This window comes from Parus major, chromosome 17, assembly GCF_001522545.3.
Source record: "Parus major isolate Abel chromosome 17, Parus_major1.1, whole genome shotgun sequence".
Classification (NCBI taxonomy): Eukaryota; Metazoa; Chordata; class Aves; order Passeriformes; family Paridae; genus Parus; species Parus major.
In genome coordinates this window covers 7,883,833-7,910,187 of record NC_031785.1, presented here as the reverse complement: position 1 = coordinate 7,910,187, position 26,355 = coordinate 7,883,833, and the positions used below count along the sequence as shown (strand labels likewise).

Here is a 26,355-nt window from a genome sequence, read left to right as displayed (position 1 = left end):
CAAGCCCTCACTGCCACACTCACATCTCTGTCCTGCTCTCACAGGCACATACTCACACACTTCCCAGGGCTCTGCCTGAGCTCAGGGCTCGGGCATGTTTACGTGCTGGGGGCTGCTGGCTGCTTCCATGAAGGAGTTTGCATTTACTGCCTTCCAAGCATGATCTACTTACACCTACACCCGGGCAGATCCTCTGCTAAAAATCCTCTTGGCATTCTGTTCTTCCTCCACTGAATACATTCTGCTCACTCACAGCCTTCTTCTGGCTTGCAGAGAAAAGTGGCCAGAGAAATACCAGAAACCCAAGTCCAAAGGACTGAGTAGGATGGATTTACATGAGGCATGAGTCCAGTCTCAGTGAAGCATTGCCATCACTGGCCAATTAGTTAAATGCTGTCTGCTCTGGATGTTTTTTGCAGTAGTAAACCATGTAGCCTTGGATGCTGGAGCACATGGGCTGTATGGAAGAGAAGGAGTGACTGTGGTTGTGCACTGAGGAGATAAATGGGGATTGGATTGTGTAAACCATTAGCAGAAAGACAGCTGAGAATAAAGAAATATTAGTTTAGATTATTTGAAACCATGAGAGAAGAGGAAGGATAAAAATGGTAATCTCAGGAGGGGAGTTGGATTATAGTTACTCCTACAGGGATTTGTATGTGCATAAAGCATCTGCATCCAGAGTCAACAGCTGCCATCGGTCCAGGCAGCAGGACCTTCCTTCCCACTGTGATACAAACACATTTAAACAATGTTCTGATCAGACTAGGGGCTTCTTTTCCTGCCCCTCTGTCTTGCATGAAGCACCACATCACTCCCCCATTCTCTCTTACACCTTTGCTCACTGTCAGTGATCCCCTCCCCGTGGTCACACCCCTGTCACACATCCCCCCCAGTGCTCTCACACTGAGAACATTTGGAAGTGCACATCAGTTGTCACATGTAATTTCAAAGTATTGCTCATGGATGTGTCTAAGTAGGAACCCATGCTTGGAAAAGAAGTTTTCTAAGGCTCAAGGAAGGTCCTGGGAGTAAACTGAGCAGAGCCTCAGAGCATTGTGCAGATCTGGGCAGGACAAGCTTGAGGAGCTAAGGGGAAGCTCTGTGCATTTTCCATGGATGTGTTGAGAACACTGGAGAGATGAGAAATGTGTAAAGGGTCACAGTGCTGACCTGTCCTTCAGGATGTCATCCCCATTTGATTGGAAGATAAACACTGTGTGGAATGGAAACATCCCCTTGCACTGGTGTCCCCAAAGAGCACATCTTCCTCCATGAGTCAGCCAGGGCCTGGGGACACCCAGCCACGATCTATTTTGGAGGCAATGACTTCAGCAAGTGGCAGGGGAAGCTATTGTGGAAATATGAATGTGTTTTCCATTTGGGAGTCCTCAGAAGGACAGAAAGATCTTGGTGCTGAGCCAGCTCCCCCATTTTTTCTTCACCCTGCTGGGAGCAAAAGCCTTGCAAAGTATGCAGGGAACCCTTCTCGGAGCTGGTGGGGGTGTGTGGTTTGGGAGAGCTGTGTGAGCCTTACACACATCCACACACACACAGGGGGAAGCAGGAATCAACCTGCTCAAGACCACGGTGGTGTCTGGTCCTTACAGCCTTTGAACAATGCTTGGCTCAGTGTGATCCCTCCCTCTGGGGTCTCCACCTGTCAAGTGAAGGTTCTACAACATATCCCCCTTCTTTTATCACAAACACTTCAGCCAGTGTGAGCTGGAAACAGAGAAACCAATGGGTTTAATCTTACATTTTGATTTCTCTGGCTTTACTGTGAGTTGGAGCAGTGCAAGCAGTGTGCACCATGGTATGTGCACTGGCAAGTAGCTCCTGTATTCCAGTATTAGAAAATCTTTTTTAAAGGAGCAAAAAGTACCTCCAACAACCATCAAGCTTAGCTTGCCTGCAAACAGATTGCTCTGTGATTTCCAGGCATCCCAAAAGCTAAGGAGCAATGCTGCTCACCCTGGGAGGACCCAAGGAGCCGTAGGAATTTATGGCATGGTATGGTACCACTCCTGGGGAGAGCTTTGGCAAGGCTTGGCCTGTTGGAAACAGCAATTCCCAACCAGCTGTGGGATGTCAGGTTGGGCCACATGGGTTTCAGCACAAGTGACTGCCACTGGTGCTAAAGGAGTGACTCTGGGAGCTGGTGGTAGCTGTGGTGCCAGCCTGAGGATGTGAAACTTGTTATTGTGAAGGAAAATTAGAGGTAACAACAACAAACAGCTTAGAGGAAATGTGCAGGCTAACTGCTGGTGTAAAAAGATTTACTGACCATAATGCTTAGTTAATTGCATTCATAATAAATAGATTCCTATACTTATCTTGAGAGTGTGGACAGCTTTATGTATTTACCTTGGATTTTGTGGCCTTAGTTAATCAATGGCCTGAAGTTCTAGATGAGATTCACTACATTAATGCAAAGTAATCAAAGTTTGGGAGTGGATTATTAAAACATTTCAGGTGATTGATATGCAGGGTATTATAAGACCTTTGCCTGGATTGCAGCACTTCTTCAGTGTTTTGTTGCTTTTGTGTCACCTTTAGGAAAAAAAAAAAGCTTTTCTTTTTCCACAGGGCATACTTGGATGTCAATGAACTTAAGAACATACTTAAACTGGATGGATCCACACACCTCAACATCTTTTTTGCCAATTCCTCTGAGGAAGAGCTGGCTGGAGTGGCAACTTGGCCCTGGGACAAAGAAGCCTTGATGCATCTAGGTGAGTGATAAAGATGTTTCTTCTTTGCAAAGCATTCTTTTGAGGCACTAAGAAGGAAAGACAAATATGCATTAAGCTCTGTTCTGATTTCTTATCATTCCTCTAATATATAGTCAGGGGAAAAAAAGTATTTCACGATTCCCAGATACTGGCTCACAACCAGGAAAATATTAGGTTATAAACCCAAAGCATATTATGGTATTTGTAGATGATGTCAAGCTGAAAGTATTTCACCTTTTCAGTGAAGCTACTTTACAGGGCATTCACTCCATGGGAGCAGTTTGCAGAAGACTGGGGGATAGGTGTGGGGACAGAGGTGAATCTTTAACCTTAGCCTGTTACATTCTGATCCTTAGCTCATTAGCAAGTATTCAATTAGCTCACAGACTGTAGCTAAAATCTGCTGCTATTTTTCTCTACCAAATGTGCAAAAGAGCAAACAGCTGAGGGATTGTATTTCTGATGTTCATTTGAGTGGAACTGGAAGGAGTTCACTACCCTGCAGATTGCCCGCTGTGTTTCATAACCAGGTTGCTGCTGGAACCCAGGGATCCAGACAAAGCCCTGCAGCCTCCCAAATGACTCACTGCCACCTGCAGTGCCACTGGACTTGTGTTCCCTGCAAAATGTCAGAGGAGCCTCAAAAGGTTCAGAAGGCACTGACTGAGTCACTGTGAGCTTCTCCTAACTTCACAAACCTCCCTCGAGCTGCAAACCTGGTCAAACATCTCTAAGCAGTTCTCATAGGCTTTCCAGATATTTCTCCAGCTCATCCAGACCTTTCTAGGCTGCAAGTGAAGCCCAGTTTCAGCCAAGTTAAATCTTTGTGGCAGACTGTTTCAGCCAGTTTTTATATTACCCAACTCCATGTTGAACTAAATAAAAAAGATATGGTGACCATAAACCTAAATGAGCAGAACAAGAAGTGTTTATTATCCTAAAACATACAATGGAAGTTGAGCTGTATGGAATAGCCATGAGTCAGGGGGGATTTTCCAAGGTCAGAAATACCCCAAAAATGAGATGTTACCATGTCTTTATGGTCACTTGTCTCCACAGCAGAGAGAGGCTCCATGGTCAGAGCAGGCAGCTGGAACTGGCTGCTCTCCTTCATTTTAGTAAATGTTTTATTGCAACATCCAGCTCTGCAGCTGCTCTGGAAGAAGTGTGAGCAGCCCTCCCTTCCCAAGGAGCAGCACTTGCACACTGACACTCCTGCTGAGCTCAGCTGGAGCTGAAACCACTTCCAGTCTGTCTTGCCTGCAGCCTCCTGTCTGCGGGCTCCTGTTGGGAGCACCCGAACCAGAAGGTTCTGTAAATGCCCACCAGTGACCATTCCCCAAGATCTGGCAAAAAAACCAAGACAGTTCTTAACCCCAGCCTTGAGCAGCCCCCACAGTGATGGGGTTTCTGTCACTTTGGGATTCCAACCAGCGTGGATTGCTGGCTGTGGGTTTGATCCCTGTGTGGGCCATTCCCTGAAGAGCTGGACTGGATGATTTTCGTGTGTCCCTTCCCAAACCAGCAGGTTCAGTGATTCTGTGAAGCAATGGCACTGCCCAAATGGGATGTGGCTGCAATACAGCTGCTCCTTCCCTAAATCAGGATTTCCACAGCTTCCCTTGGTGTTGCCATGGGAGGGAGCAGAGAACAAGGGGAGAGAACCTTCTGCAAGAGGGCTGGGGCTCGCCCAAAGCCCTGATGAGTTCTTCTGTCACTTCATTAAGCTAATTGTCAGCATCATGCCTGAGCAAAACAATTTAAATTCAGCTCCTACAGAGCATTGACAGAGTTCATTGACCAAAAAAAAAGATCTCACAAGAAAAAAATAGACATTGGACAACAGATTTAAATTTGACTTGCCAGGGAAAAAAAAACAAAAAACAAACCCAACCAAAAAAACCCAGTAAAAAATAAATAAATAATGCTCATAATTTCCTGTCATAATAGTCCTCCCAGACCTGTGCTTGGTTTGTAAGAATTCATCTTTAATCTTTTTTACTCTCTTCTATAAATCCAATATGTACTTAATAAAAAATATGAAATATGTCCTGTGGTGCAGATCTAAAGGCTGGGATAGAGATTGTCTGGGTGAGGGAGTTTATCTTTTCTGTAAAACTGCAATTGATTTAGATTCTTGACAGCTATAAAAAATATAAATTTTCAACAAAGGCAAAAATAAAATCTCCCTCTCCAGCTGCCTCAGGGTTCTCCAATGCCAGAACAATTTAACCAGCCTCCACTGAAGGCACATCCTGCAGGAATTTCACCAATATTCCTGCCACTGGGAAGCAAACACTGGAATTCTTTTTGGGATAGAGAGCCCCAAAATGTATGTCAGGGTACGCTCTGGGTATAAATGACTCCACCTGGGTAGAGATCAAGCACCAGAGGAATCAGAACTTGTAGAGGGGGAGAGAGGAATCATGGGTTTATTGTGGAGCTGCATGCTGGTAGGTCTGTATATAATTAATTGGGAATGTGGAGAGCTGGTGTGAGGAAGAGTTCAGTGCTGTGAAAAGGAGGTGCAGATGCTACGTGTGGTGTAGACAAGATGTGCAGTGTGGCAGACTTTATTCACTCTTCTGTGTGTGTATTTAAATTTTCTCCTTTTTTTAATTAGTTTTTATGCATTTGTACATGCCCATGGGGCTCCTCCCCACCCTGTGCACATTGTCACATGTGCCCCTGCTCACAGGGAGGATCTTTTCTCTCCTGCTATTTTGTACACGTGTCCCTTCAGGACATCCAAAGTGCTCCTTCCTCTCCCTTCAGCACTGACACAGTTTCAACTGAAGTGCTGCATGTTGTGTTTTGGACATTGTTCTTACAGGGAAACGTGAGGTAATGGGGAAAATCAAAGAGCCACAGTCAGGGAGGTCTAGGAAAAGGGTTCAGCTCCAAGGAAAGGCTGGAGGGATTACAGTGATTCAGACTGAAGGGGAAGAGCCTGAAGTGGGGATGATGACAATCTCATAAAAGATGATGAAAGGGGAGGAGAATCTTCTGTTCTCCTTATCCGTGTGAGGAAGGACTTGAAGTCATGAACTTCAATTGCCAGAAAATCAATTCAGATTAGATGTGAGTTAAATCCTTGCAGCCGTAGGGATGCTGAGTGCTGACATTGATTGCTGGGGCAGTCATGTCATCAGGGGTTGTGGAGAGGCAACAGGCCAGAGTGTGTGAGGGATGGTATAAACCTAATTGGTTCTGTGTTGTTTGAGAGTGGAATTTAGAGGACTTCTTAAGAACTTCACGGTCTCGTTTCCCTCTAATTTCATGGTTTTTTACAACCAAGTCTCCAGGCAGATGAGGATGAAGTGTCTATCAGAACCCAGTGATCTCATCTTCCCTGTGCTACAGCCACTGATAAAGTTCTTCCTGCCAAAACCTTTATCCTCCTCATTGTCACTAAATTATTAGAGTACCATGTCCAAGATTTATATTCCCACTGTAACTTTTACAAAGCAGTCTCCTCTTTTCATGATAGGCAGGACACAAAAAGAGTTTTATATAAAAGGCTTGGAAAAGTTGAGATCAACAAGCTAAATAATGAAAATATCAAGCATATATTAAGTACAAAGGTGCATAAAACCAAGCTAAAAATATAGTTCATATGATTAATTCAATGTTCTGCAAATCCTCACTAATTTGCCATTTGCTTATTTGCACATCCCTTAATTCATACAACAGAAAACACTGTTAGTTTTCTTTGCAAACATTTAATAACCACGTAGTTCTTTTTAGGGTTATCACATTCCAGGATTTAATATTTTTTTGACACTTCAGACTTAATGCATATTCATCAGTGGGCTGTGCAGTTCAGATCCAGCCAGGATAGTCTGAGTACATGAACAGTGTGTTTGTAACAGCTACTCCAAAGATGCCTCCACGACACCCTGAAAAAACTGCTTCAGCCTTGGGTGTGCTCACTTTGCTCTGCCCACCTCTTAATTTGCAAGTATTGGTGCAGTTTTCTGCAATTCTCAGGGTGTTTCAGAAGTTAATAGGCTTTTCTCACATCTTTACCCTGTGGAATATTATACACAGAATGTTCCAGGTGTGTTCTGTTTGACTCTTGGTGTCAAATAGGTTGATTACACCTATCTGGGCAGAGTCACACTCTTTAAACACATGAAATTATCTAAAATTGCATAGTAGGAAGTAATTTCATGCAGGATTTTCCTCTAAGTTGACAAAAAACCCTAAATTGAGTTTATTCAGTTGAAAGACTGATCGTTGCAGTGTTATTGGTTTGGGATGTTGAGCTTTTTCCCACAGTTCCTCCTCCTTAGAGCCCCAGATAAAGGGTGAGATGAATGTCCACTGGGCAGGAAATGTGTCTGGTTCTGCAGAAAACTCTGTGCTACAGAGGATCCAAGGGGCTGCCAGAGGAGCTGCCCTTAGGAAGGTGCTCTTTTCCCTTTCTCCTGCTGCCCTGAGGAACACAAGGCAAACCCAGAAGCCATTCTCTCTCCCCTTGCAGGTGGCATCGTGCTGAATCCCTCCTTCTACGGAATCCCTGGCCACACACACACCATGATCCACGAAATTGGGCACAGCCTGGGGCTCTACCACGTCTTCCGAGGCATCTCCGAGATCCTGTCCTGCAGTGACCCGTGCATGGAAACAGAGCCCTCCTTCGAGACTGGGGACCTGTGCAGTGACACCAACCCTGCTCCTAAGCACAAGCTGTGTGGGGACCCTGGGCCTGGCAATGACACCTGTGGTTTCCACAGTTTCCTGAACACCCCCTTCAGTAACTTCATGAGTTATGCAGGTACTGGGCTTTGCTTGGCTTGCTGGGGTGTCTGTGGCTGGGCAGGAACAAGGAATTGCAGTTTTACCCCTGATTTCTCAGTCCATTTCTTGTGGGGCTTTATGCTGATAAAGGTCTAGGAGTGGGCTTGATGAGAGATCAGGCTTGATAGCCTCTGGAATCCCTTCTAGTTCTCATTTTCTTTTATCCCAGTTTTCCCCAAATTTGCAGAGTTTCATGAGAAGACCAGGCAGAAGGTTTGAGGGATGGAAGAAATGAGATAAGCATTAAGAAAACAGCTTCCAAAGGCTCTACAGCAAACCTGACACCCTATTTTTCTGAGATCTGGATGCCTGATCTATGAGGTCTTTGACAAACTCCAATCCAGAGATTGTTTATGCTCTCCCAAGGAGATATAGAATGTCAGATGAATATTGATACCATCAAGGCTGTCGGATAACCCTGTGACAAGTGGACAGCTAATGAGGCACCGCTCGTGCCTCCAGGTGTCTGTTGAAATGCCATGTTTAGGTTTGATTTGGAATTACACACATCCCAGTTCCAGCTTTAGAATGTGAATAGTGGGATTCTGCCTGGTCAGGGACTACCAGTGCACTGTGCTGGTTTGTACTGGGAGTGCAACAACAGGGGCTCCATATCAGTGTGGTGAAACCACCCCACAAAGCAAGAGCTGATTACAGCTCTGCAGGCACAGCTCTGCTGCCCAGATGTGCCAGGTTCTGGCATTCCTCCCAAAAGAGCATATCCCAAAGAGGGAATTTGCTCCTGTGACCCTGTCCCATTGGATGAGGCTGGAGTGGGGTCCTTGGTGCACACTGGAAGCCCAAGGGGAGCTGAAAGCTCCTCTGTTATTTCTCAGAAGGAACAGGGGATACCTTGACTCATATTTCCCCATATTTTGGGCTGCAGGGTCTCTCTGCAGTGACAATCTATGACAGTGAGCTGACAGCATCAACAACATTTTAAAGGCAACCAATATACTTACAGACACTGAAGGGCACCTTTATACTCCAGGCAAAACCACAGATTTCCCACTCAAAAGGTCACAGGATTGCTTATTCTGTAATAAAACTGTAGAGAAGCAAAGTGTTTAATGTCATCTGGGGCATGGATTGAAATGATTTATAACCAAAATGCTTTTATGCCCTTTGTGGCACCAGCTAAAAGCAATGCCGAATTTTCCCTCTATTTTTTCTGTTTGTTTAGAGGGTGTTTTCAGGGACAAACACACCGAGTCAGCTCCTGGGTGTGCTGTGGTGCCTGTGGTCGGGCAGGGAGCCTGAGCACCCACTCCAGCCTCACAGTAACATCCCTCAGATAAGACAGGGCCACTCCAGATGACAAAATCCCCCCACCAAATCTGCTCACGTGGATGTGGCGAGGGGTGGAACGTGCTTGTTTCAAAACTCTGAGCTCTTTTCTTCCAAAGAGAACTTGCCTTGCCAGCTGACTCGGGAGCTGAGGCAGAGGCAGACCACAGAGATACCCATCTGCTCCTGGGAGCTACATGTGTGCTGGTGTTCTGAGCTGAAACCTCCTTTTTTTTCTTTTTTTCCTTGAAAAATTAAGTGAAGTGACATGATAGATATCTCTAGAGCTCAAGCATGAATCTGTTTGTTTTTCTGTTGTTGCCAGTGGAGTAAAATATATCAGGATATCAAATTGCTGTCAAAATACCTTTGAAACGTGTAGGTTGAGGTCATGCAGTTCTAGGAATTGCCTGTCTTTCATTTCTGTTTTGCTGCTCGTGTACAGCTTGATCATATTGTATTTGTCTGTCTGTTCCTGTCCCATCCATCTGTCCAGTTACCCCCAGCCCTGAGCAAAGCACTCACTTTGACTGATAATTTTTATTTTTTCTGGAATAACAAGTTGCAATGGCCAAAAGATTAGGCAGTGTGAGAAATACGACTTGTAAATTATTTTTACAAGTCCAAATAGCTGTGGTGTTCCCAAATAAAAGATAAGTTAGTCTTTTAGATGACTTTTCATGAAATCATTATGAATTCTTCCTCTGAATTCTGTTGAGGTAATCATCAAAAGTATATCAAAGTATAGAATTTCTCTAACTATTTGTTTGAGGATCTTGAACCTTTCTTGATATTGAGTGGAACACCTTTCTCCCTCACGTCTCCTCCCTTCCCCTCCCCCTGGACACAGCCTGTGCTGATGTTTAAACAGATTGAGAATGCAGGTCATCTTTCTCCTGTGCCATTGTCCCACTGCTTTGTCCTATATATATTTTATTGTTCTTTTATGATGGCTATTAAGGGCCTTTGTCTCCTTCTGTGCTTCCGTGAAGGATATTTATGGCTTTTACCGTGTGCTCAGGGGTAGACCATCGATAATGATTGAGGAAATCCAGAGATGTCACATTAAAGCAGCTTTTTGCATACCCACAGGGATTTGTAGATATTATCAAGCGGGTGGTGTCTGTCTATCTGCTGTGCATGTTGGATCAGAGGAGGGTCACTGCTCAGTGGAATACACAGGAAAACACATGAGCTGCTGTGTCCCTCCTGTGGGAGGGCTGCAGTCTGAGCAGGATCCCAACCAGAGCTGTCTCCTTTTGCCAGCATCTCTGAGAAGATGTGGCCAGGATTTAAATTAGCCAGCAAACACCCATTTGTCTTTAGAAGAAATTCATATTTTCTTGTTCCTCTGGAGTACCACAGGGCACAGACTTGCAAACATCAGAGCACCTCCTAACGCTGTCACAATATTGAACTCACACACGAGCAGCCTCGGTGACCTGCATCTTCCCAGAGAAGTGCAGCACTTGACCTGTGCAGAACTGTCATTGTTGTTTGGATCCCAGCTGGGACCCAGCTCTGCTGGGCTGGGAACTCTGCAGCCACATGTGAAGAAACACTCTGTGTTTTCAAGAGCTTTTCATCTGATGGGAAGAACACCAGAAAAATGGTTGAAGTGCTTAGGACTGAGTTCCTCAGCACAGCTTTGCTGGGTGACTTTGCACAACATATTTATTCCCTCTGGGATCTGCACAATAGAGAAACAGCAATTTTCTTCTTCTCTGGGGCATTGTAGTTGTAAAGCTGTATGGTGTTCAGAGGGCACTGGATGTGTTCTTGTTGCCAAATCATGTTTGAAGAAAACAAGATGAAATGAGAAATGGATATTTATGGGAAATCATCTAGCATAGTTATTTCTCCATTTTCAATGAAAAAGAAATATGAAATATCAAGAAATGTTTGTGAAAAGTTCTGAAAGGGGTTAGAATCATAGTGGTAATGGAGGAGATTTTTTTGTAAAACTAAAGTTATTTTTTGCACCAAAAAATTACATTTTTATCAGTGTTTGGGATGATATTTAGAACATTTTTGTTTGCTCATTAGAAATTTTTAGAAGTTATGTACTTTAAAATTCTGTGGTGTTTTAATCTAAGAGATCTGACAGTCTGTTGCCCGTAGCTTGCATGAATCCCAGTCAATGTTTTTTCCTTGCACTACCATCCTTTACCCTTCCATCCTTTCTCAGATATATTCTTTTAAATGTGAAATTCTTTTAAACCCAGAGCTCCACTGGTGGCCCAAATCCTGACCAGAAGGTGCTGCCCTGAAGCTTTCTGTTCCTCCCCCTCCGTGTCTCTGCCTCATTTAGGGATGATCTCTGGGTGCTTCAGGTGTATCCAAGCCAGGGGGAGGGAACGTTTATTGATTTATTTCCTTCCTTTTTAACCATTGTTTCCTTTCACCTGCCTCCACAAGTGATGGCTGTGCTAATTCCTTCACAGCCCATTAACTCTGCAGTGCTGTGGGACCCCAGTCCTGGCCAGCCCAAGGAGCTGCCATTCACCAGGTCATAATTCTTCCCTTGCCTCCTCTCCCAGTGGCTGATGTGGCTTCTGTTTGGATTGCAGACGATGACTGCACCGACTCCTTCACGCCCAACCAGGTGGCCAGGATGCACTGCTACCTGGACCTCGTCTACCAGAGCTGGCAGCCCACCAAGAAACCGGCTCCTGTCGCAATTGCCCCGCAGATTGTGGCTCGCACCTCCGCCTCTGTCACCCTGGAGTGGTTTCCACCCATCGATGGCCACTTCTTTGAAAGGTGATCATGCTCTGCTCTGTACTCTCCTGCTGGAAAAATGGGAAGGGGAGAAGCAGAGGCTCCAGGAGAGCAGCTTGGTCATGTGCTGTGCTCAGCCTGGGTTAAGGCTCTTTCCTAAATTGGTTCATAGTGAGGAGGTTATTGATCTGTTGTCTGCTCTTCCTTTCTCAGCCTGTAGCACTCAGTTGAAGGCCATTGATTTGCCATGTAAAGGGCAAATCTTTCTCCATATGTTATGGGAGGAATTTTCAATCAAAGATTCCGGCCCTGTGATTCCTGCTGTGATTGCTGCTCAGGAATACCTGTGGGCTTTGGCTGTGCCTGCACGTTCCCCCCTCCTCCCCTTGGCAAGGACAAAGTGGATCTTGTTTTCACAACACAGAGCTCATGGGCAAGGAGGTGGCTGGTCTGGGGACAGGGACAAATGCTCCCTCCTCCCCTGAGCTGTAGATGTGAGATGGGAATTGAGCAAGGCAGAGTCAAAGCCCCAGACCCCTGGATATGATGTGAATGTCGTTCTGTAGGTCAGGATCGGGGTGTGTGTTCCTGTCTGGCAGGCATGCAGCTATGTGATATCAATAATGGAAAATGTAGGGCTCTGGGCAGCAGTTGCACCTCATTGCAGCCCATATTCAGAGCAATTCTGCCCCAGTATGACCTGAGTAGCTGGGTAGTTCATCTAAATGCTCTTATGCAGCTCTTGGATGCGCTGCAGTAGCTCTGGGAGTCCTGGCAGAGAACTTCCCAAATCACTGACCTTCTCACATTACCATTAACTCACATCCCCGTTTGCATTTCTTCTCCACCTCTTGCTTTGTTGTTTTATGGAGAGCAAACTTGGAGTGTCCTTCAGGACCAGCAGCAGTGCAGAGCACAGGAGGCCAAATTTACAAGCATATTAGCACCCAAAAAGCTGCCTCAGCACTGCTGCTTTGTGCTGGGAGAGCACCTTGAAACCACTGCCTCCATCAGGGATGAAACTCCTTCCAGCACTGCTAGGATACCGTGGCCATTTCACTGGCCAGCTTGCACTTTATCCCACTAGGCAGAGAGCTGTTATTTTCTGCTCAGATGAGATTTTCCACCCTTATTGCAGATTAATATGGGGAGGGAAATCAAATCCTGTTAGGAATTGATAAAGAGAGGTCTTGTGCTCTGAACAGTATTTGCTTTAATTACAGTTTTGTAACCGAATCCTTTTATTCCCTACCTGTGAAAAGGACTCATGTAGCTCTGAAAATTAATTCAGAATTTTTCAGCCCATAATCATTTTTAGGTAAATTAAGTTTCTCCAATTTAATTTAGATTTCAGAAGATGCTTATTGTGTGCTAAATAAATGCCATCTGCCTCTAAAAAACACATTGATGCAGAGTTAATTGTTATGTAACCAAATATGACTTTATTACATATTTCTTATAACTCAATCAATATGTTCTTAATAAGCTCTAGTTACTTACTTCTTAAATAACACACAGTGGATAGCCTGCTAAATCTAAAATTTCATAACAGAGTTATCATATGTTAAATAAAGAGTGATTTTCCAGGAAAAAAAAAGTCCTTAGGGTTTTCAAATCTGTGTGCTCAGTATTACTGAAGAGATTTAAAGAGACAGCCTCAAATACTTTGAGTCCAATTTCTTGTTAAAATGAGATTCCCACTGCTAACGGATACAGAAATGTTGCCGTGACCATTTAAAAATGTCACTGAAACATATAAATGATCCTGTCTAAAACATGCCCAAATTTTTGATCTGCTAATCAAAACAAGGATGATAGTATTATTCTAGTGACTAATCCTGGAAAAGCCCACGTGCTGAACTTCCAGAACCTCCGTGTCCAGCGCTGCTCGGTCAGAGAGTCATGCCTGTATCAATTTGTGAAATTGGGTCACTGTGCAAGACAAGTAGGAGGTAAAATTGGCCAAGTATAATCTTATCTGTGTGTGGGAATACTGTAAATCTTTGCAGATATTTTTACACAAAGTGCACACCATTGGCCCAAATTTTACTTGCCTCACTTGAATGAATAAACTCATTCACTTCAATGGGACTATTCATGTAAAAAACAGAAGACTGATACTCAGCTGCTGAGTGCCTTGGGCCTGGTTTCTAATGCACAGAGGCCCCTTCCTTGCTGTTTTGACAGTGTAAAAGGGCCTTCAAAGGATGAATGGCTCTGGCTACACTAGCAAGTGTTGTGGCCCTATAGAAGCAGATCTCCAGCGCAAAACAGTTGTTAATGAAGACCTGACGTCAACACCGCAGGGGCTGGGGGGGCTCCAGCACCAGGAGCACATCAGGTGTGGTCCTGCAGCTCACCTCCACTCTGGGTCCTGGAAAACTGGGTCCAGCTTCCCTGCTCAGAGTGCTGGAAGCAGGGAAGAGGAGGAATTTCACTCCCAGAGCTCACTCCTGATCCCAATTACAATGCTGCTGTGGGCGTGCTCAGCGTAACTCAAGTTCCTTTTATGTCTCTTTTATTCTCCAGAGCTGTGCACAGGCAGTGACCTCTGCTTAATGAAAGTCAGGGAGGGAAAATTTAGCCTTCTGTTTAAAAACATAGCAATGGGCTGGCTGGATCTGTGGGAGGTCCTGACAGGTTGAAGGGAGATGAGGCATGGAAGTAAAGACTGTGTGTCTGTTCCCTGCTTAGATGCAATTCTGTCATAGGTGCATTAGATGATTTCCTCATAGGGTCTTCAAATTATGTGATTACTAACGTGGATTTAGGGACAGAGACCAATGTTAACTCCTAGTTCCTGTAAATTTGGGGCTGGCTCTCCTGTGTTCTCACAATTTGGCCAAAGTAGACACAAGAGTTGTGCACAGCAGTAAATTCTTCTCCCTGACAGACCCTCCTGGCCTCTCCAGAGTGTTCAATTGGTGTTTGCTCTCTCACTCTAGAGAGTCACTTACCTGCATGCAAATTTGTCAAGATGCTTTGACCCTAAGCTCCAGCAGCTGGTTGAGCTCCCAGCCATCTCTAATAATCAAATATATCAAGAACCAGCATTTCTTCTTGTAGCTCCTGCCCACAGGATTGGAATCCTTCCCGCTCTCCATCCTCCCTTTCAAAAAAGCATGAAAAAATGTTGTATGCACCCACAATAACATATAATAATAAAATAACAATAAAGCAAATGAAACAAGTGAAAGCAAGCAAGAAAAAGAGAAGTCTCTTCATTTCCTGACTGCATCCATTGAATGTGTTCATCTTCTGTCTCTGAGCATCCATTCATGCACCTCCTGTCTGAGATGCGTGGGCAGATGTGAACATTTATTGTCATGGGGCTCTGCAGCAAATTTGGGCAGAAATCTTTGAATGCATCTGCTTCTCCAAGTTTTCATTGAGGTGACAGCATTAATTTCCATGAATCTGATTCTATCTCATTCTTAGCAAGCAAATATTTTGGTCAGTGTGGTGTCCCAGAGATGGCTGGGCTGATAATCACTCTGTTAAACCTTGCTGGAAAGTTTCAGTGCCTTAGAGGGGAGAAGACCAGCCCTGAATTTCAAGTAGAGCAGCTCAAATTTAGTCTGTAAGCAGGCACTCTTTACCCAAAGGAATGACAGATTTTTAGTGGTTTTGAGTTGCCTACTGAACTGGTGCTGGCCCCGAAGGAAATGGTCTGTTTTTCACTAGTAATCTTTAGATTTTGAACCCACTTCACTGAAATATCATGCTGTAGGAATGAATTCCTCCTGTGCTCTGAACTTCATGAGCTGGAATTTCCCCAGTACTTGGCTTATTAGAAAACAGAGAATTCTAGATTTTCCATTACCCTGCACTTTGGGTAGTCATGTGCCACCATGTATAAGGTGGCAGATATGGCTATCATTCCTAATTAATAGTGGTTTTGAACCAATTTATGCTCATTTCTTTCCTTGTTGTCCATGGCTTCATAAGGTATAAGGACCTGGCTTAGGTTTTCATAAGCCTGTAAATGCAGCTCCATAATTAGGTTTGACATTCATGGCTCTTTATAGGATTTGTGTGCAAAAGTCTGGAGACCAAAAACTTTAACCCAGGAGTCATCCCCTGTGTAAGTCCTTTCAGCCAGTGGAGTTACATCAGGGTTGAGTTTGGCTCCCAAACTGGAAAAGTAAAAAGAGAAAGTTTGCTCATAGGCTTTCCCACATGATGCTCCTTGTGATTTCTCTCTTACCTCCAAGTCCTCACTGGTAAAAGGAAATGTTTGTCCATAAGCCTACGGTTTTTTTCCACCATGGCATCCTGTGATGAAATTGTATAGCTGCTAATTTGAGTAAAAAGCAGTCCTAATTGTGGAAACTTGGCTTCCAGACCCCTCTCCTCATCCAGGACCAAGTGCTAATGCAGGAGTCTCTTTGTAGAGAAACTGAAAGATTATTATTGCAGAGACTTCCATCCTGACTGTTCATGGAAGCGTCTGAAGGACAACTGCACAACAATAATTCTACATTTTGATTTCTCAGGTCCATTTATTCAGGTTTCTTGATTTTGTCTTTTTAATTTTGTGTTTGCATATATTATTCAGGCAAGCTGAGTCAGACACCTAAACCTCTGCTAAATAGGCAGCTGAGAAATGAACTAGGGAGGCAGCATCACGCCAGTGGTGCAGGTGGGTGAAGTGAGACACGGAGAGAAGTTATTCACAACATGCCCACATTTTTTCATTACCAGTGTTACAGACCATGAAAGGAAGAGGAGGCCACCTTTGCCTCCCTCTCCTGTGTTCCACCCCATTGCCATGTTGTGTTTTTCAGGTGTTTTCAGCAGATGCATCCCTTCCTGCACTGCACAACTTCAGCCAGTTTCTGTCTCTGTCAGGGTGGCTCAGCCACCGAGGATCACAGTCCTCTCTTCAAAGTAGTGCTGAAATAAATCATGCAGTGGTGGTTACGATGGTTAAAATTTGCATAGCTGATTATAATAGTTGTTATAAATTATTTAATAATTGACTCAAGCTGTTCTTACTAGAGTAGCGTAGAGAGTACACTGTGTTACACACAAATTGTTTGCCTAAAACTTCTGTCCTTTCCTAGGTGCATTTGATCATTAGGATAATTAATTTTTAACTTTCCATTTTAGCAGAAAGTGTTCCTTAAAGCAGAACAATTAATTCTGAATAGTAAGCAGCTTACTGGGGTAAATAACCATGTACTTTGGGTCATACAGGGTTCCAAATTCGTGACCCCAAGGAACACAGGGCTGAACTGTGTGAATTGCATCCTCAGTTGATACAAATCAGCTTAACCTTATGGAGGATGTTAGAGTTACTCCAGTCTACATCAGCTTAAACCCTGATCTTGTGAATGTATTAGCAAAACTATTTAAACTGAGGTTAGTTTTAGATTAGATGTTAGGAAGGAATTGTTCCCTGGCAGGGTGGGCAGGCCCTGGCACAGGGTGCCCAGAGCAGCTGGGGCTGCCCCTGGATCCCTGGCAGTGCCCAAGGCCAGGCTGGACAGGGCTGGGAGCTCCTGGGATGGTGGGAGGTGTCCCTGCAATGACAGGGATAGGATGAGATGAGCTTTTCAATCCTTTCCAACCCAAACCAATTCATTATTTGTGAACTGGTGTTTAACTGGGTTTCCCTGCTCAGCCAATCTTGATGGCAAGACAATCCTAAAGATACTACAAGTTCAAGCAATAAATAAATCCACGGTGAGAGCAGAAATAGATCTGAAAACTCCTGAGGCAAATTTCTCTGCTCTAACCCCAAAGCAACGTGTGTTTTCTTTTGTCATGGTTTGGTCCAGTGCAGGGGAAAAAAAAATAAAATAGGTGAATGTGATTTCCCAGGTTGCTGTCATTTTGTGTTGGATGGAGGGCTCAGAAATGCTTTTTGCACAGGCTCTTGACTTAAATCTACAGAAGGTCAGCATCAGAAAACACTTTTGTCAGTGCCTTGAGAAAAGAGGGTTAAGTGGACCTGAATTCTAAGTCTTATTGCTTTTAATATAGTTGAATAAGCAGCTCATTCAGCTGTTACTAAGTTGGTGTGTTTTCCTGTTTTCCTGGCCTCCTAGAGAAGTGGGATCAGCATGTGATCTGTGTGCAGAAGGAAGAGTCCTGGTGCAATATGCCTTCAGTGCCTCTTCTCCCATGCCCTGCGACCCCTCGGGGCACTGGAGCCCACGGGAGGCAGAAGGTGAGTCCCAGGGATGGGGAGAGGGTGGGAGAGAGGGTGGGACACAGCAAAGGGAGAGCCACAAAGGCAGTGGGAAAATCTGGGAGTGATTGATTGTACCTGCATGTAACGTGGACAGAACCGGTGGGCAGAGGACCACGGTGCCCTGAAGGAATGCCACTGGCTCAAATACCTGTGTTTTGGCCCCTGAGTCCTGCCCCTGCCCATGAATTAAGTGAATTCCAGGAGCTGAACGTGAATTTCACAAAGCAGCAGAGTGCCAAGAAATACTGACCATTCACATCTGCCAGACAAATTCCTCAGGGGAGCTGTTTACTCCCTCTACTCCAAAAGTGAAGAGTTGTTATTTATTTGGGCCTGATTTGTGCTGCCTTCACTTGTGGTGAACAGCAGTGGGCTGAGGCCAGGCTGGAAGGAGGTTGCCCTTTGCAGTAGGAATGCAGGTGACCACGTCAAGCCCTCTTGTCCAGGGTGTTTTGCAAGTCATTCTCTTGGAGCCTGTTGGAGGGAGAAGGTCTGCAGGGCTGGTTGTGCAGTGCCATTAGATCTCCATCATTAACTCTCCTCCACACGTCCCTTCCGTTACGTCCCTGGCTGTATGTGGTGGAGCATATTTAAGATTGTACCAGGCAAAGGTCAGTCATCCCAAATCACGGTTTGGAAAGAGCAGAGTATTATTTCAGCATCCCTCAGGAGCTGTTCCTTCCGGAGCAGCACACTCCAGGCCCACACTTCACCCTGAGCACACAGGTGAGCTCACTGAGCCCCAAGGACAACCCTGGATGCTGCAAACTCATTATACAAATACCTCCTTATGTTAAGGGTTTATTTGTCCTGCAACTGAAGCACCTGGGAGTTCTACATTCTACATTCTACAAGGAATATTATTGGGGCTGCTGCCCAGGAGCTCTCCCTTGCCCTAAGGTTGGCACATGCCATGATCTGTGCCCCTGCTGCTTGGTGGGACAGTGGTCATTGTTCTCTGCCCCACACACCCATGTCCCAGGGTGGGGGCCCAGCAGAGGTTGTGTTTCACTCTGAATCACCCCCCAAATTTAGAACAGGTTGCCCAGAGCAGCTGTGGCTTCCCCATTCCTGGCAGTGTCCAAGGCCAGGTTGGATGGGGCTTGGAGCAGCCTGGGACAGCGGGAGATGTCCCTGCCCCTGGCAGGGGGTGGAGGTTAATGTCCCAACACAAAGCATTCCATGATTTTATGACATCCAAGGCTGCAGGGCACAGCTCAGAGCACAGCTGGCCCTTGGGTGGAAGCTCCATCCTGGGAAGCAGTGCTCTGGCATGAGGGTGGCTGGATCACCCAGTAAACAGCATCAGAAAAGTTTGGATCCCTTGCAGTAGTAGTTCAGGGTAGGAGGTGGAATTTCCACTTAGCCAAGGATTACAAGACTTTGAAACCTGTTTTCATTTGGAACAAAACTTGAAACTTTTGAAATTCTCCATGAAGGAAAATTAAAAACAAAAAGTTTTTGAGGCTGGCCAAAACGTTTTGTTTAGCTCATATAATTCCTCATGAACTTTGGTTAGATTATGGCATTTGAAAATATACCCTTTTAGTACAGATTCTAGGGCAAAAGCAGCTTTGAATATCAAAATGGAAAGTGTTTCAAGGTGCAAAAGTGAAAAGGTTTCTCACAAAAATGTCAAAACACAATGTTCTAATAGTGTTAGAAATTTCTTGCCATTTTCTCTTCCAGGATAAAATTTTGGCCAAATAAACCCAATTTTGCAAAGTGTTTTTATTTTGAAAGGACTGCATATTCCACTGAAATATGCAGTTCCATCAAAATTTCTCCACTGAGCTTTGATCTGAAAACTTCTAGATCTCACACGTCTTGCCAGAGGCATCATTCCTAGAGAAACTAAGCTACTCTAAGATTTATTACTCAGCAGCATTTTGCATTTAATTTCCTCTTCTTGCCGTGTGTGCCTGCATGTTCTTAACTATGAAGGGTGCAGTCTGATCCTTATCTGTCTCATTTAGTTGCTCTTGTGCCATTTCTATGGAACAGAAGTTTGGTAATCATGTCCTGAGGATTAATGAGTTGTTGTTGCCACTTTAGGGTAGAAGATACACCAAGTGTGTGGTGTTTGTTGCTCCATGATTTTCTGTCTCCACCACCACACTCCCTGATATTCAGGCCCTCTGCCTTTTTGCACTTGGTCTGAGTTTATAAATAGCAGTTAGATCATTGTCTGGCTTCTTTAATTGTCTATCTGTGAGTACTCAAGCCATCAAGATTTAAATCCACTTTCTGCAGGGGTTCATGGGTGTAAATCTCCACTGCTTGAATGTCATGAAGACAAAAAGAGGCACAAGCATAGCGAAAATGAACTTGTTTTAAAATCTGAGATGGCACTTCTGAAAAAGGTTCTGTCTATCCAGCTCCTGAGCAGAAAACCACACTCCTCACGTGTCTCTGAAGCAGCTCTGGTTGGTCTGATCTCATTTTCCTGAGCTCTCCTACCCCAGGCAGCTGCACCAGCAAGTGGTCTGGGCTATGTGGGAACTGTGCAAAATGCAAAATCCTGCTGTGGGCAGTGTCCTTCCTAATTCTCTGCTTATTCCTGAGCATGGTGGCATCCAACCCCCAGGCTGAGGCATCTTATGGCTCTTTCTCAGCCAGTTGTGGCCCCTGCACGAGGGGCTGTTTGTTCCTTGGCAGAGGTCGGGCAGCTCTGATTTATTCTTTATCTTCACCGTAGAGCCAGAAAGCTCTAACCCACCTGGATTCTCACCAGCAACACCAGCTAGATCAACAAACCTTACAGCACCTCCATCACTCTGTCAAAGGGGGGTTTTATGTGAGAAAGGTGATTTTGGCTCAAGCCCAGTGAGTACCTTTGCTTGCTGTGCAATATGTGCATATATCAGTCAGTTCCTCCTGCTTGGCTCACTGCTGATGGAGAGAAGTGTGAGATTATTATAAAAAATGTTGCTGCTTTGCACTGCTCTAGAGCTCAGCCTTTTCCTGGGCCTAATATTTCCCTTGAGAGCAATTCCTTCTGTATCTTAATTGTCCCAGGTGGACATTGGAGTCCCACTGGGTGGTTCCTTTGTCTTGACCACCTAAGAAATGTGGCAGGTGAGCTGCAGTTGTAGCAGGGGTGATATCCTGAGAGCTCCTGATGTCCCCGTGCTGGGGAATTCATCCCAGGCACTGCACTTTAACTGCACAATGAAGGATCAGCGCTCCAGGCTGGAGCTGTGGGCAGCATTTTAGGGGAAGACACCCTCCTAACCCTCCACCCCCACTCTCCTGGCAGGACATGGGGTTTGGCTCATCCTCACAAACCTCACACTCCTGCTCTGTGTTAGGCAAGATGTGATGTTGCATGAGGTGCTGTTCTGTGTCTGATCTGTCTCATAAGGCAAAGGATTTTCAGAACCTGAGTGCAGAGGGGAAGAACAACTTCTACACCGTTTCTTTTTACATACAAATATTTGTAATTTTCAGAGTATTTACCTATCTCTAGAAATCCACTTATATGACATAAGGTTTTAATCCTCTTCCACAACTAAATGAATTTTTCTTACCCAGGTCTAGGTGTTGGATAATATTGAAGAAAGAGTTTCTTTATCTCAACTTCATTGAGGTTTTTAGTTTATGAATGGCTACAGTCTGCCACCTGTTTTGGGGTAATGCTCTGTGTGCTAAGCTCCCTGGAGGCTGAGTCCAATTCACACATCTCCAGGGATCACACACTGATCTACCAAAGCATTTAGGTTTGTTTGGAATTTAAGTGTTACCGAGGCCTTGAACTGACAGAGGTGAATTTGCAGGATCCCAGGTGGGGATGTACTGGGCTCTGAGCCATTAGCTCCATTTTCTTTTCTGGGAGAGGGCAGTGGTAAAATTCACACATCTTTCCAAAGCCCCCTGAGACACTGGAGTTAAAAAAGACCTTAGGGCTGCATTCAGGAGCTTGCTGTGGGTCTGAGGAAGTCGTCAGGGGGCTCAGCCAGGCACACCCAGCCAGCAATGAGGGTGAGATGATGTGAGCTGAACAGGGCATTTCTGCTCACAGGGATTGTCCACAGGGCTTGCACACTTGTCAGGGGGGAAACTCGAGCGTGTTAAATGGACCTCTGGCTTTCTTCAAAATGCATCACTGCTGTGGTGTCTCCAGATGCTGATCTTAGTGGCATTCCCTCTGCTCTGTGCCATGTGAGGAGGAGAGAAGGGCTCTGGGATATGGGAGGTGAGGGAGAAGCATGAAAAGTTGGGCATCTGCAGGACAATAGTGTGGAATCGCAGGAAGGCTGCCAGGAAATCTATTCTGCATCTGGGTTCATTTGGTATGAACAGGAGAATTCCCTGAGCTGTTTATCCTTGACAAAAGAGGCACATTTCTAACACTTCATTGAATCACAGACAATCAGAATAACCTTCCCATGTTGCCCTTTTCTCTTTAAATTAGTACTGATGTCCTGGTTGTCCATGTATGCCCAGTAGTTTATCTTGTTTTTTTCCTCAGTTGCAAACAGCTGTGCTGTCCTTTTTTTTCCCCCTCTGCCTTCTGCATTTCTTTCCTCTCATTACCTTTCTTTATCTTCTTTTCTGTACTTTGCCTTCTCCCTGTCATGCTTGCCTCCTTTTTTGTGTGATTATTTGGGAAGGGAAAGGGAATTTATAGCTCTCACTGGATTCTGTTACCAACTGTTCCACCCATCTGACCCCTCTGGATCTTGCAGTCCATGACTCCACGCCAAATTGTAATGTTACCATAGTATTTGGGAGCTCAGCAAGCATTGTGGCTTTCATTATTTTTTAGTACTACCTCCCATGTAGTTGGACACAGCCAACGGTGAGAAAAGTAAAAGCACAAGTGCCTGTTGTTTCATCACAACGAGAGCAAAGAGACAGCTCAGACCTGTGCTCCATGTGCCTCCAAAAAAAAAAGGGGCCTTGCACAACATGCTAGATCAGCCTGTAAATGCCACAGGAGTTTCCCCTGAGCAGCACAACAGCTTCTTGGAACAAAGGCTCTTTTCTTGTCTTTGTTGAAGGGAAAAAGATTGTATTTTCGAGTGAGAGGCAAGGGTATAAATAAGTAGGAGGTGAACTGGAGGCAAAGTGACTCTGTTTATTGATAAATAACCAAATGGAAGGGGGAGAAAATACCACTGTTTGGCACAGGGAAAAGCACTAGAAATAGGAAATGCAGGCCCAGCTGCACTGACACAGAGTGTGAAGCATGGTGTCCAGCCCAGCTGGCCATTTAAACTGGGTGACTCTCACCTGGCCAGGAGACCCTGGTGTTCTTCCTCCCCATGTTGGCCATGCCTGTTCTGATGAAGTAAATAATTTCCTGGACAGATATGTTCTCCTGCCACCAGTCTGCCTTTTAAACTGATTCCAGTGAAAACTCATGTTCTCTAACTTCTGTGCCCTCTCTTTGCTTCCTTCCTCCTTTCCAGGTCACCCTGACGTTGAGCAGCCCTGCAAATCCAGTGTCAGGACGTGGAGTCCCAATTCAGCCGTAAACCAGCACACGGTTCCCCCAGCCTGCCCTGAGCCCCAGGGCTGCTACCTGCAGCTGGAATTTCGCTATCCCCTGACTCCAGAGTCCCTCACAGTCTGGGTGACGTTTGTTTCCCCGGACTGGGACTCCAGTGGAGCAGTGAATGACATCAAGCTGCTCACCGTCAGCGGGAAGAACATTTCGCTCGGGCCGCAGAACGTCTTCTGCGACATCCCCCTGACCATAAAGCTGGACGTGGGACAAGTGGGAGAGGAGGTGTATGGGATCCAGATCTACACCTTGGATGAGCACCTGGAAATCGATGCTGCCATGCTGAGCTCTGTCCCCCACAGCACCCTGTGCTCAGGCTGCAAACCCATCCAGTACAAAGTGGTCCGGGACCCCCCTTTCCCGTCGGGATCTCCAGTGGTCATCTCAAACCTCAGCAGGAGATTTGTTGACACGTAAGTAGCTGCTTTCCAGAGAGATGGAGAGATCAAAACAAAACCCTGTTCTTATCCTTCTAATGTCCAGCACTGCAAGTGGTTGTTAAGGTGTTGAACTAGACAGACATGCCAGGAACTACCAAAACTGGATGTCCTCATAGGTTGACTCTGAAACCAGGAGCATTAAACCCAAATGAGATGGCCTGAGATTTCATGGATAGTTTTTGAGAAATTTCTGGGCTGGCTGTACAGAGATGTGTCATTCAGGCTTTCTTTAACTAAAAAGGATAATGCAATCTGCCTAAGACATGATAAATTAAATGTTTAAGTGAACCTAAATGAGCACCTCTGGAATAACATGGTCATCATTTCCTTGGGAAGCTTTTGAAAGTAATGTTTTGATGGAGAAGGAGAGAGCAGGGCTTTCAGTGCTGGAGCACGAATTAACTGCTAAAGAAAGTGTGCAAAGAAATACACCTGCATGTTCAGGTGTGTAAATGTGTTTCACCCACTTCCATTTTCTGCTTTCATGGGTCACTAAACCAAGTTGAATTGGTGTGAGATTGCTCTGAAATGGGAAACATGGCAAATGCTCTGGTTTGTTGTAGAAAAATCTGTAGATTGTAGAATAACTGTATCCCAGATACATTTACAGTCATCTAGTAAAGGGATACATTACTGTAGAGGAAAGTCCAACTTCAAAATATTTACTGATTTTTGAGGAGATCTGTGATCTACCCATAAGCATTTGACAGGAAGAAAAACATATTTTACATAACACGATTCCCTGGAAATGATTCACTCATCTGTGGGAGCAACATGAAGCTCTTTTGAAAAATGAACACCAGATAAAAGGAAACCTGCTAAGAAAACTGCACTCTAATTTAGAAAAGATGATCTAATTAGTACCACTAATATCAAGGAAGCATACATCATTATGGTCTTCTAAAGCATATTTAAATAGAATAAAAATGATTAATTAACAATTCAGTAATCACCAGCTACCACCCCTTTTCATGGCCCAATTATGCATCTCAGAAGATGCAAATTGTCCCTACAGATTTAAAAATTTAAGGTAACTAACAATAGTGAATCTAAAAACAAAACCCAGGGCATCACTAAGATTACTCATGTGCTGAAAGTTAAACATGTGCTTAAGTGCTTTCTTGGTTTGTAGCCTTGTTCAAACAATTGCTGGCTCTTAGTATGAGATGGATATTGGCATATTGGAAACGTGGAAAGTGGTGAATTTTCCCAAGATTTTGCTGTGAAAGCATCTTTGCCTGAAACCTAGCCCACTCTCATTGGAAAATGGGACTGGGTTTGGTTTGAAATATTTGCATACCTTAGCACAAGTTCCCACAGAAACAGGTCCAGTTTTGACTTCATAACACAATGTGAAGGAAAAGAAGCCCAAAACATAACTTGCATTCTGAATTTTGTCTCTTTGTCTTTTATTATGATTTTGTGGGTCACTTCTAGCATACAGCCAGCTCAAGCAGAGGAGTGCTCTAAGAATTAAATCAGTAGCCAGGAATTAACGGCAGTTCTCCTGAGGATAATTGATTAAATCACATTGGGTAACAGCACTGTCCCTGTTTGAATGTTTCAGGTAGTTACACAGCCAGCTAAAAATCAAACACTAAATTTAGTGTTTCTGGGCTCCACCTGTGATCAGTGGACAGAAATGGATGCTCCTGGAAGCTGGCACAGCCAACCTCACAACCAAATCCCATCCAAACCCTGCAGGCTAGCTGGGCTCACTTCCTCTGTGTCTTCCCAGGGACCACAGGGGGAATCCTGCCAGTGAGCTCTGACAGGACACTTGGGAAGTGAAGTTTTGGTCACTGGGCCAGGAGATGTGGAGATTCTTTAGCACTCATAGGTGTTTCTGAGACTGTTTTGGCTGATTTACAGTGAGGGTGCTGAGACCCTGGCACAGGTTCCCAGAGAAGCTGGGGCTGTCCCTGGATCCCTGGCAGTGCCCAAGGCCAGGCTGGACAGGGCTGGGAGCAGCCTGGGATGGTGGGAGGTGTCCCTAAACAAGGCAAGGGGTTTTGTAGCAAGATGAGCCTTAAGGTCTTTTCCAACTCAACCCATTCTGTGTGATTCAAGACTTCTGCATTTGTTTGAATATTGAGAAGTGAGATGAAATTTTTATTGTATCATCCAGGCCCAGCACTGATCCATATCCCCTGGTGGTGGGGGAGTTTCAGAGGCAGCTGCTGGGCCATACCTTGAGACACAATAAACTCCTTGAAACTCTGTATGAGGTTTTCTGAAAACATGAATTTTCCACTGGAACCCTGTGTAAAGTCCAGCCAGAGTCTTTGCACTCCCTAAGCAGGAAGGAAAGGACAAGGGAATTCAGGGACAGAGGCACTGGGCCATGCTCCTACTTATGAATGTGAGTAGAGGTAAATGCTGTCTCTCTCCCCTGTTCACATCTGCCTGTTTACCTCATTCTGCACCACTGGAATTCAGCATATTTGTGCAGCCAGACTTTGCAGCCCCTTTATCTCCCTGTGAGCCACAAGCCAGTTGCCCCTCCTTGGTGCCCTTGCATGTTTTCCATATTAAATAAAACAACACCCCCACATGTTCTGTGGAAGGCTGTTTTGAAGGCAGTCACATATCTTTACTCTTGCCTCCTCTGACCTTGATCTTCACTTTCTCTTTTTCTCCCAAAGAAAATATTTGCTTGCA

General features: G+C 44.9%; 1 protein-coding gene across 1 annotated transcript in view; it reads left to right on the top strand.

Annotated features, from left to right (window-relative positions):
* The window catches only part of PAPPA (pappalysin 1), a 176,950-nt gene that overhangs the window by 48,219 nt on the left and 102,376 nt on the right, over positions 1–26,355 (top strand). Inside the window, exons 3-7 of the mRNA XM_015645237.2 lie at positions 2,590–2,735; positions 7,222–7,515; positions 11,396–11,588; positions 17,600–17,721; positions 23,160–23,667. Of these exons, the coding sequence (XP_015500723.1) occupies positions 2,590–2,735; positions 7,222–7,515; positions 11,396–11,588; positions 17,600–17,721; positions 23,160–23,667 (1,263 nt within the window). The remainder of the gene's footprint in view (positions 1–2,589; positions 2,736–7,221; positions 7,516–11,395; positions 11,589–17,599; positions 17,722–23,159; positions 23,668–26,355) is intronic.